This window comes from Bos taurus, chromosome 27 (assembly GCF_002263795.3).
Source record: "Bos taurus isolate L1 Dominette 01449 registration number 42190680 breed Hereford chromosome 27, ARS-UCD2.0, whole genome shotgun sequence".
Lineage (NCBI taxonomy): Eukaryota > Metazoa > Chordata > Mammalia > Artiodactyla > Bovidae > Bos > Bos taurus.
The window spans coordinates 2,496,601-2,512,643 of NC_037354.1; the positions used below are offsets into that span (position 1 = coordinate 2,496,601).

Consider the following 16,043-nt stretch of genomic DNA (forward strand, 5'->3'; position numbering starts at 1 on the left):
ATTTTGGAGCCCACGAAAATAGTATCTGTCACTGTTGCCACTTTTTCCCTTCTATTTGCCATGAAGTGATAGGAATGGATGCCATGATCTTCGTTTTTTAAATGTTGAGTTTTAAGCCAGCTTTTTCACTCTCCTCTTTCCCTTTCAGCAAGTGGCTCTTCAGTTCCTCTTCACTTTCTGTCATTAGAGTGGTATCATCTGCATATCTGAGGCTGTTGATATTTCTCTTGGAAATCTTGATTTCAGCTTGTGATTCATCCAGCCCATCATTCTGCATGATGTACTCTACATAGAAGTTAAACAAGCAGGGTGACAGCCTTGTCATACACCTTCCTCAATTTTGAAGCAGTCTGTTTTTCCATGTCTGGTTCTAAATGTTGCTTCTTGACCTACATAAAAGTTTCTCAGGATACAGGTGAGACAGTCAATTCCTAGTCAGGTTGATAAGAAATCTGGGGTCCCTGAGGAGGAGATAGGGGTCTGAAATTCTCAAGGAGGAGGAAAGGACAAATGCCTTTTTTCCCTTTCCATTTCTTAGTCTTAGTCACATAAAATGTGTGTGTGTGTGTGTGTGCTTTCTTTAAGTGGAGAACTGATGATTACACAACAAACAACTCAGTTCAAACTCTATACTAAGCATTACATAACAACAATGTATCCTGCTTGAGGACAGCTTCTCCTTGAAAACCTTCAGACTAATCCTGTTATCTTAGAATGTATATTATGGGAGTGGCTCTGGTAAGATCTTTATATTATTAACTCTAATTCTGTCATATTTAAATATAAATTATGGAGTAGGTCTAGTAGGATATTTACAACCTTGAGATATTCTTTTGATTTATTGTAATAACCAATTAAAAAAGTATATAATTCCATTGCTTAGACTAGTGAGGGAGCACTCTCTGTCCCCTTCTGATGTCTATGTCAGAAGCTTTCTCTGTTCTTTTACATACTTTAATAAAACTCTGGTACACAAAAGCTCTTGAATGATCAAGCCTGGTCCCTGGTCCTAAAGCTAAATCTTTTTTGGAGATCAGGAATCTGACACCATTCGCTGTAAGGTAAGGTGGTTTGATATTTCCATCTCTTTAAGAACTTTTCACAGTTTGTTGTGCTCCACACAGTCAAAGGCTTTAGTGTAGTCAATGAAGCAGAAGTAGATGTTTTTTGGAATTCCCTTGCTTTTTCTTTGATCCAGTGGATGTCTGCAGTTTGATCTCTGCTTCTTCTGCCTTTTCTGAATCCAGCTTGTACATCTGGAAGCTCTTGATTCACATACTTTGAAGAATAGCTTGAAGGATTTTGAGCATAGCCTTGCTAGCATGTGAAATGAGTGCAGTTGCATGGTAGTTTGAACGTTATCTGGTATTACCCTTCTTTGAGATTCAAGTGAAAACTGATGTTTTCCAGTCCTGTGACCACTGCTGTATTTCCCAAATTTGCTGACATCTTGAGTGGGAGGTTAGCAAAGAAAATAGTTTTGTATGATTCGACTTTAACTTTTTCTAGATCAGTGAGGATACTCTAGTTTATACCTGAAAATCACTTCTTAATTACAGTGACTCATACTGCCAACATGAGCTTTTTCTAAAGACCATTGCAATGAAAGAACAGCTAAAATAAAATCTGTCTTTTAAATTATGACCTAGAACCGTAGTCAAGGGTGGACTTGGAGGAAGGGAGCACTTGAGTCTGGAGGCTTCTCTTGACCTGTGCACATGGTGGAAACTGCCAGGAATCCTCTTCATCCACTACACACACAGAGAGCACCCTTGAGGGGCACTAGAGTCCTCCTGTAGCAGGCTCTTTGCATAGCTTCTCAGTGCTCACAGCTTCAAGTGAGCCAAGTTAACTGGCCCTGAGATGGAACATTGTGTGTGTCTGTGTAGAAGAACATGTGAGTGGGCACCCTAGGACTTTAGAAAGGGAATGAGACCGGTCCTTCTTGTAAACCAGCTGCGATGGTGGACAAGGTGCTCAGTCCCCCTGGAACCAGTTGTGGACAGGCTGGATGGTGGCCAGTGCGGTCTTTGTTGCTCAAAACCAGTCTCTTTCCATGAGGCTCGGGGTGCAAGTGCCTACTCAGGCCCTAGACCCAGGGAGGTCCCAGTTTCCTGACATAGTTTCAGGAGATATGGAAAGTATTTCAGAAGGAGTTTGGTGGCATTTGCAGTTGGAGCTGAGATTTTCAGGTCAAGGCAAGACGTGGATCTATTTCTCTGCCCATTTTCCTGAGTCCATCTGGAATGTGAGTGGTGTGCACGTCTGAACCTCCCCACCCCCACCCCAGAGAAGCTCCCTGAGGCTCTGAGGCTAAGAATCACCTACTGCAATGACCCTTGTGGCTGGCCCCATGCCTTGGATACCCCAGAGTTCTGTGAACACAACTCAGCCTTGTGTGTGAGACTGCCTCCTCCTGGCATGGCTTCTCTACACACACCCTGCTTGGTGGTCCCAGGACAGTGGTCAGGTTTGTTTCCACTGTCACATCCAGATCCTTCCAGCTCTGAAGGATGCTCTGTCATGACCACACAAATCAAGAGGGACTGCAGAAAGGGTTGGTCTGAGGATCCTGTGAGTTTTTACTAATACAACTCCTAGTGTGCGCTAGGCACAAGGCTACTAATATGTATCTATAGTATATTATTTTCAAAACATCACAAAAAAGGTAGGCACCATTGCATGTTTTCTATGTATAAGAAAACTAAGACTTAAAAATCTTAAAAAAAATATGCCTAAGATACACAGCAAATGCATTTCAGATCCAGGATTACAAACTGAGATATTTTAAAGTCCAACACACATAATGCTAGAGACCACTATCTCAAACCAGTTGAATAAGCAAATTGGGAAAAATGTGTATATATAAAGATATGTTAATATAGGTATATGTCTATATCTATGATATACCTGGATCAAGATCCTATTTATTCCTTGAGAAGGAAAGATGGAGTTTTATTAAAGAAAATTATTTTTACCTTCAGAATATCTCCTTCAAACAGCTGGAAGCTTCGTGCTCTGAGATGGATCCCCTTGCCAGCTTCTGTTTCAATTTTATAGATACACTCATGGTTATTATCATAGTTTGACGGGAAATTTGGAGACAGCAACGTTCCTTCATTTCCTTTGACACTTGCTCCACATTCAGCTAAAATAAACAGGACATTAAAAAAAGAAAGAAGATTCAAAAGTGGAATTACTGATTTTAATAAATAAAAACTTTAAAATCATGGCAGCCCTCTTCTCTCTCAATGTGTCTGCTGTTAACATATTGCTTTTATAGACTAACAGCTTCTTTTCACTGTTTTACCAACTGGACAGGAAAGATATCCCCATTCATCCCATTTTCAAGATTTTCTTGTTTCTTTTCTTTTAGTAGACTGCTTATTCCTCCTATCCTGCAGAGTTCTAGGGTGAAACAGGTAAGTCTGAGCACTCTGACTGACCCCTGGGTGCTCGCCTGTCTGAGCCCCAGCTCTGCCTTGTGAAGTGTCCCTGCTGACCCCTACGAGCTGACTCCACAGTGATGTCCAGGTACCTCTCCCCATCGGCATTCCATGGCCTTAGCCTGGATGCATTTAAATAGGATTTTAACCATGGACCAGACCACTGAATCTCCCACTGCCATGTCACAGTCCTGAGCCTGTCTAACTGTCTTGGGATAGAAGTCCCTTTGATGGCAGAAAATACATTCTTTTCCCCTTTTCCTGATGAAAGGAGAGGGCAGTTCACCTCTAGATCCAAATTTGCATAAAGAACTTAAATCAGAGTAAAAATGAAAAAAAATATAGCCCTCAACTTTCTGCCAAAGTCAACTAGACTAGTCATCAGAGAAAGTCACCTAGACGCTCAGCACCCATTCCTCACCAAGGAAAGTGAGCGTATTAGGCTAACCTCTAAAACTCTAAGTGTCCAAAGCAACTATAACAAGATAAAATTGCCCTGAGTTTGCATGTGTGTGTTTGCATATGTGTGTGTGTATGTGTGCATGCTTGTGTGACAAGAATGCCCCATGTGATTCTGCATGAAATCACTTATCAGCCACACTATGTGATAAGCACAGCGATTTTTAAAATTGCAACAAAACAAGCCTGAGTGTGAAGAGTAATGGTAAAGTTGGAAACTGAAAATAAGTAAAATGCCTGCACACAATGGGGGCGAGAGGGGGGCAGGGGTCACTTTAAGGGGGGCCTCCTGAGGGTCACACAGTCTGGCGCTGTCCCAGGCATGCCGTCTTCAAAATCACAAATCTCTGGCTTCCCAGTCTCTCTCTGACAATAACTGAAGTCCTCCTCTGCACCAGGAGTGGGGCTTCCCTGGCCTGATGATGGAAGGAAAAAGCTGGAGATTCAGGATCAGCTCCAGATGATTTGTGCCCTTGAATCTCAGAATATCCCCACATACGCAGGCTAGGAAGAGAATCAGGGAGAAAACACAGGAGAACTTGGTTCCCCTGCTCTTAATTTCCCTCCAAAAGGGCATAAAGGGGGGTTTTATGGGAAATGGGGGAGAAAATGTTAAGAAAGAAGCACAAGTGGCCTTGTGGGCATGACTGAAGCAGGGTAACATTTGGAAGAACGTAGGAGATCTGGCTTCAAACACTCCCTGGCCCAGACGGCAGGGAGTGTCTGGGGGTCATGGAACCAGGATCCCTGGAGAGCTTGGAGCACAGAGATGACCAGATAGATGGCTGTTTGGAAAAGGGGACACACACTAAAAGAAAACAGGGAATCCAGAGATTCTAAAGGAAACAGTCATAGTGTGAAAATGGACATGTTAACAAATTCTAGAATTCCCAGTCTAGAGGAACACACTGGAAGATCAAATAAGTACTTATGATGCTGGGAAAGACTGAAGGCAGGAGGAGAAGGGTAAGACAAAGGATGATGTGGTTGGATGGCATCACTGACTCAATGGACGTGAGTCTGAGCAAGCTCTAGGATATAGTGAAGGACAGGGAAGCCTGGTATGCTGCAGTCCATAGGAGTTGCAAAGAGTTGGACATGACTCAGCGACTGAACAACAAAAGGGTTGATAAAAATTGTCTAGGTACAGCAATCTATTCTTCTTTTGGTCTATTAGTCACTTGAACTGAATGCATTTTTATGAGTATTACATCATTAAATAAAGAAAACAATTCTAAGAGGTCAGTATCAATGCTAAGTCCATTTTACAGATGAAGAAACTGAGGCAGATTAATTAACCTGCTCCAGATCACATGGGGGCAGGGTGGGTGGTTGACAGAGTTGGGATTTGAATCTCAGGTGGTCTAGTAACAACCACACTATGTTGTCAAAGTACAATATTTATTATCAATTATGCTTACAGATGTTAAGTAACCCACGAGGAACACATACGAATGTATGACTCCAAAAGAGTAGGAACATGAGGCTGTCATGATTGAGCATCTTAACATTCCACAAAATATCCTGCCATGGAACAGGAACGTTTGCACTGGGATCTTGTTTGTGAGGCAGGCTAATGACTTAAGTTTATTTCCAATTGAATGTCCTAGTCACAAAGACAGATGCAACATGATTTTCAAATGAAAGAACTGGAATGTGTAAAGAAGACTGAGTAAGTGATCTAAAGCTCAAGACGGTCCCATAGGAGATAATTGAGTGAAATATGACAAACAGTGAAAAAGCAGGTGCTCAGAAACTTAAAGAATGCAAGTCATCAGAATTTCAGAAATTCTTTGAACTTGATTTCAGACATCCATTGCAAATCTCCATTTCTGGAGCAATTAAATGTGTCAATTTTAAGTTCTTTCCATAATCCATTTAAAATGACTTTAAGATGAAAGAATATAATTTCCCATAAAATGAATCATTGGCTCTTTTTTTTTTTTTTATAAAGAACCTCCTGAAACTGTAATTAAAATTGAATTGTCATTTAGAGTTTTGTAATGGAACTAAACTTATAAAAGTAAATGAAAAAAATAGAAAGGAGTCAATTGATTTTTCAGTTAATTCTTCTGTACAAAAGCATCAACCTGTGCAGGCTGTCTTTCAGCTCTGGGTGATGTAACAGAAGAGATGAGAGGCTTAAAGGACAACATTAATCAGTATTTCTCACAGCTTTGGAAGCTGAAAGTCTACACCCAGAGCATTACCATATTATCTATAAGTATTAATATTCAATATTAAGATATACTTTATCAGGGATATTAATTTACTATTTGATAGTAACACAGTAGATGAAAATATATGCTGAAATGGCAACTCACTCCAGGATCCTTGCCTGGAGAATCCCATGGACAGAGGATCCTGGCGGGCTACAGTCCACAGGTTCTTAAAGAGTCAGATACGATTGAATGACTGACCATGCATGCAATCTGCCTACTTACACTGATCTGGATTCAAATTCTGTTGCTGAAGACTTGCTCCTCTAAACACTGCTGAAACCCACAGTGCCTCTCATCTTACAGGGACACTTCTTCACGTAAGGAGTGCCGGTCAGGGCCATTCTCAGCCCAGGTTTCCACTCAAAGTTCTGCTTATAACCAGGTGTTTATTAGGGAAAGGTGAAGCAGTGTGCTATAATTCTCTTGGCCTTCCTCCAGGTGTGATCTTCAGAATGGATCTGTAGCTCTTGGCTAGGGATAGGCTATTCTTTTTTCTATGATTTTGAAGGACGAAAGATAGACACAGAGTGCCAATGAATCAAACTGTGAGATCAAGATAGGCACTCTGAGAGAAGTAACAATTGCTTGACAAACATTTACTGCATATGGCCCAGAGCTGGATCTGGGCTAAAGCAGCCCCACTGTAAAGGAAAGGTCAGCCTGGCTGGGGAGACAGAGACAAGAAGACAAGCTTACTGGCTCAGACGGTGATCCCGGAGGGTCCCTCTCCAGCCAGGAAGTAAGCGGGGTGGAGAGAGCTGCATGGGAGGGCATTCAAAATGAGGAGGGGCAGTCTGGCAGAAAAGGTGGTGCATGCTGTGAGTAAGGAGCGGTGAAGAGAGAGGCCTTCAAGTTAGAGAACCAGGCAATTTTGTGTCTTGTGCAGTGCGTCTGTACGTGAGTGTAGGTGTGTGCCCGAGCTCAAGTATATGATTGAGCTGGGTGGGAAGTCAGAGGGTCTCCCAGTGAACAACACTGACCCTCCCAGAGGCTGCCTCACATTCTGTTAACAGACAGGTGGGGGAGGCTCTGAATTCAGACAGATCACTCTGGGGCTGCGGCCCCCCGGTGGGCAGTCCTGGAGGCAGGAGCGTCTTCAGGGTGTGAAGGTGAAGCCTTCTCTAGGCCAGGTAGAGAGGAGCCCTGGGGGAAGCAGAATCTTGAGAACTACCACTATTCAGATGTGGAGAATGAGAGAAAGGAAGGGGGGCGGGAATTCCCAGGTGCCAGGTGGGTCACCTGCTGGGTTTTATTGCCTTTGGAAATGTGGTTAGTCAGATGGACTCTATTCTTTGCAGCCAAAGATGGAGAAGTTCTATACAGTCAGCAAAACCAAGACCCGGAACTGACTGACTGTGGCTCAGATCATGAACTTCTTATTGCTTAAAATTCAGGCTTAAATTGAAGAAAGTAGGGAAAACCACTAGTTCATTCAAGTATGACCTAAATCAAATTCCTTATGATTATACAGTGGAGGTGACAAATAGATTCAAGGGATTAGGTATGGTAGACAGAGTGCCTGAAGAACTATGGAAGGAGGTCCGTAACATTATACAGGAGGCAGTGACCAAAACCATCCCACAGTAAAAGAAATGTAAGAAGGCAAAATGGTTGTCTGAGGAGACCTTACAAATAGCTGAGAAAACAGAAGATGCAAAAGGCAAAAGAGAAAGATATACCCAACTGAATGCAGACTTTCAAAGAATAGTAAGGAGATATAAGCAAGCCTTTTTAAATGAATAACATGAAGAAGTAGAGGAAAACAACAGAATGGGAAAGACTAAAGATCTGTGCAAGAAAACTGTAGCTATCCAGGCAACATTTCACAAGAAGAAGGGCACAGTAGAGGACAGAAATGGTAGGGATGTAACAGAGGCAGATTAAGAGATTAAACAGAAGAGATTAAGAAGAGGGGGCAGTGAAACACAGAACTATACCAAAAAGGTCTTAATGACCTGGATAACCAAGATGGTGTGGTCACTCACTTAAAATCAGGCATTATGGAATGTGAAGACAATTGAGACTTAGTATGTATTACTACAAACAAAGTTAGTGGAGGTGATGGAATTCCAGCTGAGTTACTTCAAGTCCTAAAAGATGATGCTGTTAAAGTGCTGCACTCAGTAAGTGTACAAATTTGAAAATCTTAGCAGTGGCTGTGGACTGGAAAACATCAGTTTTCAGTCCAATTCCAAAGAAAGGCAGTGCCAGATAATATTCAAACTACTGTACGATTGTACTCATTTCATATGCTAGCAAGGTAATGCTCAAAATCCTTTAAGATAGGCTTCAACAGTACATGAACTTAGAACTTCCAGATGTACAAACTGGGTTTAGAAAAGGCATACAAACCAGATATCAAATTGCCAACATTTGCTGGATCATAGAAAAAGCAAGGGGATTAAAAAAAAATATCTGCCTCATTGACTATGCTAAAGCCTTTGTGTGGATCACAACAAACTGTGGAAAATTCTGAAAGAGATGGGAATACCAGACCACCTTACCTGCCTCCTGAGAAACCTGTATGCAGGCAGGACAAGAAGCAATGGTTAGAACTGGACATGGAACAACAGACTGGTTCAAATTGGGAAAGGAGTACAATAAGGCTGTGTATCATCACCCCGCTTATTTAACTTATACACAGAGTATATCAAGTGAAGTGCTGGGCTAGAAGAAGCACAAGCTGGAATCAAGAAGCTGGGAAAAATACCAAAAACCTCATATATGCAGATAATACCCCTCTAAAGGCAAAATGCGAAGAGGAACTAAAGGGCCTCTTGATGAAGGTGAAAGAGGAGAGTGAAAAAGCTGGCTTAAAACTCAACATTCAAAAAACTAAGATCATGGCATCTGGTCCCATCACTTCATGGCAAATAGATGGGGAAAAGGTAGAAACAGTGACAGACTTTATTTTCTTGGGCTCCAATATCACTGTAAACGATGACTGAAGCCATGAAATTAAAAGATGCTTACTCCTTGGAAGAAAAGCTGTGCCAAAACTAGACAGTGTATTAAAAACCAGAGATGTCACTTTGCTGACAGAAGTTTGCATAGTCCAAGCTATGTTTTTTCCACTAATCATGTATGGATGTGAGAGTTGAACCATAAAGGAGGGTAAGTGCCAAAGAACTGATGCTTTCAAACTGTGGTGCTGGAGAAGATTCTTGAGAGTCCCTTTGGACAGCAAGATCAGACCAGTCAATCCTAAAGGAAATCAATCCTGAAGGTTCATTGGAAGGAATGATGTTGAAGCTGAAACTCCAGTACTTTGGTCACCTGATGCAAAGAACTGCCTCATTGGAGAAGACCCTGATGCTGGGAAAGATTGAAGGTGGGAGGAGAAGGGGATGACAGAGGATGAGATGGTTGGATGGCATCACTGACTCAATGGGCATGAGTTTGAGTAAACTCCAGGAGTTGGTGATGGACGGGGAGGCCTGGCATGCTACAGCCCATGGGGTCACAAAGAATCGGACACTACTGAGCAATTGAACTGAACTGATGCTGAAGCTAAAGCTCCAAAACTTTGCTGACCTGATGCAAAGAGCTGGATCATTGGAAAAGACCTGATGCTGGGAAAGATTGAGGGCAGGAGAAGAAGGGGGTGACAGAGGATGAGATGGTTGGATGGCATCATTGACTCAATGAATGTGATTTTGAGCAAACGCCAGGAGATAGTGAAGAACAGGGAGGCCTGGCATGCAGTAGTGTTTCATGCAGTCACAAGAGTAGGGCATGACTTATCGACTGAACAATAACACAGCTATTCAAAGGTCTCTTGTGGCCAGATGAGCTGGAAGGAAATTTTGGGGGAGCAGCTTGTGAAACACAAGAGGAAAAATATAGAACAGCCTCAGCCCAAGCCACTGTGCTGTCTCAGTGCTGGGGTGAAAGCCTAGTGTTGGAATCTTGCTAATTGTACTGGTGGGCAAAGGTCTTAGGCTCTTAGTGTTCCCTTCTGTAGAATGGATCTGACACATGCAAAGAGTTCAGAGCTGTGCTGGTCTAGAAATATTAACTATTAGTTCAACCCCAGTTGCTCCTCATTTTACACTTAAGGCAACGATGCAAAACCCAAGATAAGAAGAATGAATCTAGATAAAATAGAATAAAGGCAAATAGAATATTATAATTGATAGACAATGTTACAATGAGGAATATATCTTCAACTTCATTGGGTTGGGAGTTTTTTCTCCAGATTTTAACCATCTTGTTCAGTAATTTCTAATTTGAGGTAAATGGATTCTAGGCAACTCTTAGAACATCTAGGAGCATCTAGAAAATAATTTTCTTAGAAAGTATTCCTTTTTCCTTTAGGCCATGCTCAAAATTGGCATCCAATTCTCAAATAAAATCCATAACTAAAAAAAAAAGTGAGAACTACTGTTTTAGGAGAAAGTCAGATCATACAAAGGTCAGATATACACCCCAGAAGGAAGCAGAGATGATACACTTCATGTTCATTTGTCTAATTTTTTATATTAAAGTCCTCACTACCCTACTGTCTATGCCACATTGAAACTCAAAAAGACAGTATTGACTTTTGAATCACGTAATATTTCTAAATAATTAAAGAGATTCTGTTCTTTGGAAAAAGTATGGTCTACGAAGTTAACAATTCAGCATTTTTATGGGTTATGAAATTTCAGTTTCACAACTTGCCCACCAGGCTCTAGTGTATCAGGTGGTAAGAGGCACGTGGAGGGTACCAGGGGCTCCTCAAGAACTCAGAAGGCTCACAGTGAAGGGGTCTGAGGGTCCTAACTAGACAGATGCCATAATGCTGTGACATTAGCCATGCTTGATAGCTCTACAGGACAGACTGCAAGCCCTTCTCATGCTGAGCAGCACTGCGGAGGGCAGACAGAAGACACTGCCCCTGGAGCTAATGACTAGACTAGCCAGACCTTCAGCCAAGCTTTCGTGTTTAAACTCTGAGCACCAGATCGATTCTCTGATGAACTCCTCACAGCAGCACAGGCTCAGGTTAACAACAAATACACCCCACGGAATGGGCATCCTGAATTCCACAGTCTCAGCACAGTGCCTCATTCCAAATACCTAGATAAAGATTCATACAGCTCTACAGAATGACTGCTTGAATTCCTCGACAACACAGGGAGAAAACTAATCCAGCATTACAACTGCTAGCACACCCAGTTTGCAGGAGTACGCACAATCCTCTAATCAGAGTGTAAAGAAACAACAAAACCAGCACTTTAAATTGTCACGAGCAGAGGCTCACTGCTTTTAAGCAACAGAATTGTCAAAGGTTGTGGTAATACAGCCTGCCTTCTAGCTTTTTCTTTTTCCTTTGTCCCAGGTACACAGTGTATACGTTTATATATATATATTCTTCCTCATTACTACACTTGGCATAGGCTTCAGTTTCACCCCCATTCAGTCATGAGGTTTTAGAGCTGAAAGGAGCTGGCTTTGTCACTGAGGTAACCACAGCCCAGAGAGGGTCCCGTCCCCCTGCCCTGGGAAGTGGAGCCTCTGTCCATCCCAGCAGGTGGCCCTCACCCCTCCCTGGCCCAGGGGCCCTGCGCGCTGACTGCACCACGCCCTGTCCCCTGGATGAATGAAATGAAAGCGTGTGACCACCTACCCACACACCTTGGCAGAGGTGCACTCCACACACGGCGGCCCCCACCCAGGCACGTGAGCTTGGTAGCACCTTCTAAGCGGTAACCCGGGAAGCAGGAGAAGGTCAGTGCGTCCCCGACTCCGAAGTGAAAGCCGATTCTTCTGCTGAAGGCAGGGACGCCAGGGTCATCACATGGCTCGAGGTCGTACTCTGAGACAGGAAGGGACAAAGCATATGTGGGAACCTGTGTAAACACTCAGACATCACTTGGCAAGAATCCAAAGCTGCTATTATTTTTTAAAAAGTAAACCACTAGACATATTTTTTTTTCCCCAGACTCTGCTGTGACTGTCACATGGATTGTTGTTCTTTGCACTATAGGTTTTCACATGACAAATGGAATAACTTATAGTGTTTAAAAGGGCTTCCCTGGTGGCTCAGAGGTTAAAGCGTCTGCCTGCAATGTGGGAGACCTGGGTTCAATCCCTGGGTCGGGAAGATCCCCTGGAGAAGGAAATGGCAACCCATTCCAGTATTCTTGCCTGGAGAATCCCATGGATGGAGGAGCCTGGTAAGCTGCAGTCCACAGGGTCGCAAAGAGTCGGGCACGACTGAGCGACTTCACTTATTTACTTACTTATAGTATTTAAAAAAGTAGATGTAGGGACGTCCCTGGTGGTCCAGTGGCTGAGACATTGTGCTCCCAAAGCAGGGCGCCCAAGCTCAATCCCTGGCCAGGGAATTAGAGCTCACACGCTGCAACTAGAGTTTGCATGCTGCAACTAGACCCAGTGCAGGCAAATAAATCAATATTTTAAAAAAATAGATGTATAACATTATAATAACCTGATCCATTTAGAACTGTCACTTTAACAGTATGGACTTATTCTAGTGACACATCTAATTGCTGAAGTCAGTTACTGTCCTCTTCTTAAAGGTGATTTGGATAAACAAGACCCCGTGGAGCAGAAACTAAAAGCAACATCACAGGGTTTTGCTGGTGGAAAATTTATCATAACCAATTCCACTCCTAAAATACACCTCAGTATGGAACAGCAAAACTGTAACCTGCCTATGTTTCAATTTTAAGCCATGTTTTATTGAAATGCAATAGAAAACGTTCTGGAAACTGCTGAAAATTTCTGCAAAGTACTCAGGAAGAAGGTGCTAATTTAGTAATCAAGAAAAAAAAAAAGATTAATGTCTGGTGTTTTGCTGCATTGGGGGATTAAATGTACAAAGTACCAGAGCTAATAACACTGTATATTTGTCTCATTCTGTGGTGTTGATTCTTTCAAGCCTCAATTGTAACAGTACAGTTGCATCTGCAGTGTCATTGGTCTCAAGGTACATCCTTCAGACCATTTTTCTCCTTCTTGCCTTTTTCTTCAGTGTCTAATGCCCAGTGCTTAGTCAGATAGGATCAAATGGTGACCACCATCAGAGATTTGAATGACAGAAAGAGTTTCAAAGAAGTTAAAGTGACAGGTAAAGAATGAGCAATATTTCGATGAAGGGGAGACAAAAGACAGGTTCTCCTAAGGTGGTGGGAAAGTGTGCTGGTTCTTCTGAAAACAATTGCCTCCCCTTCCCTATTTCCAGCTCTCTTAACTGTGGATTCTTCACTCTCAATAAACATAGTAAATTCAACTATCATTCCCCCAGTATTTCTCAATTTAAATCCACGTTTTCTACTCTCATCACCGACAAGTTTTATCACTGGTGTCCTGACCTCATAAGAAGAAATCTCCTTCCCCATTTTTCCCTTGCCTCACCCAATTGACTGGTCAACGTGCAAGTGCCACGCTTGCCACATTGTCTTTGTCCTGTTTTTCGTTTAGGTAAAAACTCTATTCTGGATCTCTGACATATTCAAACTACTCTGGTCACTCTGGAAATATGATCATTAATTTGACTTATTTTTAATATGGCCCAGAAAGGGGAAAAGTAATATCATTTAATTCAACCCAATAAATATTTATTTGTCATATCAAAACAGGACGGTAGACTTCCTAGGAAGAACAGACAGTACTGGATCTCTGGAGGGAGGAGTTTGCCTGGTGAGGGATGAAGAAAGGCTCTGAATGAAGAGGACACCACATCTGTAAAGGCACTGAGCTGCCCAGATTCTCATCTTTTGAAGAGGATGACCAGGAAATTATGTAAACTCACAGAAAGTTGGCATTCAGAAGGCAGAATCATAGGAGGCGTGGTGAAGGGAGGTGGGAATAGTAAGTGGACACAGAGAATGGTCAGAAATGGACGCTCAAGGTAGAGCAGATGGATCCGGGAAGGTGGACAGCCTGACCTAAACATTCTGGAGTACTGAGTTCTTCTCTCCCGATATCCCTTCATTATCTGCAGGGACAGATAATATGTGATACATACAGACAAACATGACTCCTTGTCTGAGTTCTTCTTTCCCAATACCCCCTCATTATCTGCAGGGACACTGACTGGGAGACACAAATGCTCCTTTAATGTCTGTGCGTGCAGGTGCACTCGGCTGTGTCTGCTCTTTGTGACCCCACGGACTGTAGCCCACCAGGCTCTCCTGTCCATGGGATTCTCCAGGCAAGAATATTGGAGCGGATAGACATTCCCTTCTCCAGGGGATCTTTACAACTCAGGGATCAAACTCAGGTCTCTTGTGTCTCCTGCATTGGCAGACAGATTCTTTACCCACTGAGCCTCCTAAGAACTCACTTCAATAAACTTTCTAAAAAGGACAGAAACAAACCAGATCAACAAGGAAAAAAAAAAAATCCAGATATAAGAGCATACTGATTTGGTACAAATATCTGAAAAATCCTCAGATAAGCAAATGCTTCATTTGCACAATAAAGTTGTTACTTCTTTGGGCAGAAAAAATAAACTCCATTGTGTTAGTGTCACTGGCAATCGTTCACAGCCCCATTTCAGTGTATTTTGTTCTTAGCCCGACTGTCTGAGTGTGCATGTGTGATATAGTATAGACAAACGTGACTCCTCGTGCAAGTCTTATAGACTGCGTTCTATGGGTTGTGCGCACATGAATTGTTACACATGCTCAAAAAGTGTTGCCACTTTGGTCTTAAAATTTAAAACTACTTTAAAACTGCCCGAAATCACTACAAAGACACAGGAACGCGTGTGTTGCTGTTCCTGTTGTCCCCTTGCTTTTTTGTTGAGGAAGTTTATGGAAGGACGCAGCCAACTTTACGCCTGCCCTCTGACTCCTGGAGTCAAAAGCCTCCCGGTAGCTGTGTCACTTGCAGCTGTGTGTGGGGAGGGATGGGACTAAGAAAGAGACGGTGCAGAACGGATAGAGGTTCTGAGAAACATCTACAGCGCAGATCCACAGACTGGCGCCACTGCTAATTTCTGTCTTTGGAGTATTCTGCTTAAATTCATTTTGGATCACGATGAAAGGAGAAAGAGAGTGGAGTGATAGTCTCACAGTGATTCTAATTGAGATCCACCACGGGAGAACACACAGAAAGACGGATTTAGGTATTAGCGTTAGGAAGATTTAAGTCTTTGATATAGAAAGCGGCCAATTTCATGATTACCATTGATTGTGGCAAATTTCGATGATACCAAGTAGTCTGAACCTGTCTGGAAAGCTCCATTAATTCAGTGAAATAACAGGAAAAATCAACATAGTCAGATTAAGATAAATGGCAATTGGTCATAATTACAGGGAGTATAATATGATTCAGAGAATCTTAAAATCCCTAAGAAGTCTTTTTTTTTTAAATAACATTTCAATTTGAAAATCATACTTCAATAAAGCTAAAAAAGACAGTATTTCATTTTATATATTTTAATGATCATGTGATATTTAGCAAGTGTTTATTGACAACTTAACTAATTCCTACTATGTGTAAGATACTGGACTGGAACTGTTTTGATGTGAAGGAGGAATGAGGAAATACTTCTACAAAGACTTTTAGCCTCAGAACAGGAGATAACATAAATATTCAGATATTTTAGCAGAGAATCTGATGAGTTGCATCACAAGTTATTAGGGAATTAACTGGAACAATAAAAATAGAAGAAACTACTTGTAATTACAGGACTCAGAGATCACCTTATGAAAACTACTTTAGCTCTGGGCAATGAAATGTGATGTAGGAAACAATTTTATTTGCCAAAGCATCAGATACACAAATGGAGATTAATATAGTTGTTTACACCAGTCAGTCGTCTCAGAGCAGTGATTGCCTCTGCCAGCTAGGGTGCGTCTGAGACCCAGCGGGACATCTGACCCTGATGCTTGTGGAACACTGTTTGCTTACGTGATTAAAATTATTCCCCACATGTTTGACCAGTGAACTGTCTGTA

General features: G+C 42.2%; 1 protein-coding gene across 2 annotated transcripts in view; it reads right to left on the reverse strand.

Annotated features, from left to right (window-relative positions):
* CSMD1 (CUB and Sushi multiple domains 1) overlaps positions 1-16,043 on the reverse strand; it is a 2,064,317-nt gene that overhangs the window by 347,465 nt on the left and 1,700,809 nt on the right. For both annotated transcript variants that reach the window (XM_059882319.1, XM_024986326.2), the window contains exons 21-22: positions 11,739-11,927; positions 2,979-3,148 (exon numbers count right to left, since the gene is read on the reverse strand). In XM_059882319.1, coding sequence (XP_059738302.1) covers positions 2,979-3,148; positions 11,739-11,927 — 359 coding nt within the window. The remainder of the gene's footprint in view (positions 1-2,978; positions 3,149-11,738; positions 11,928-16,043) is intronic.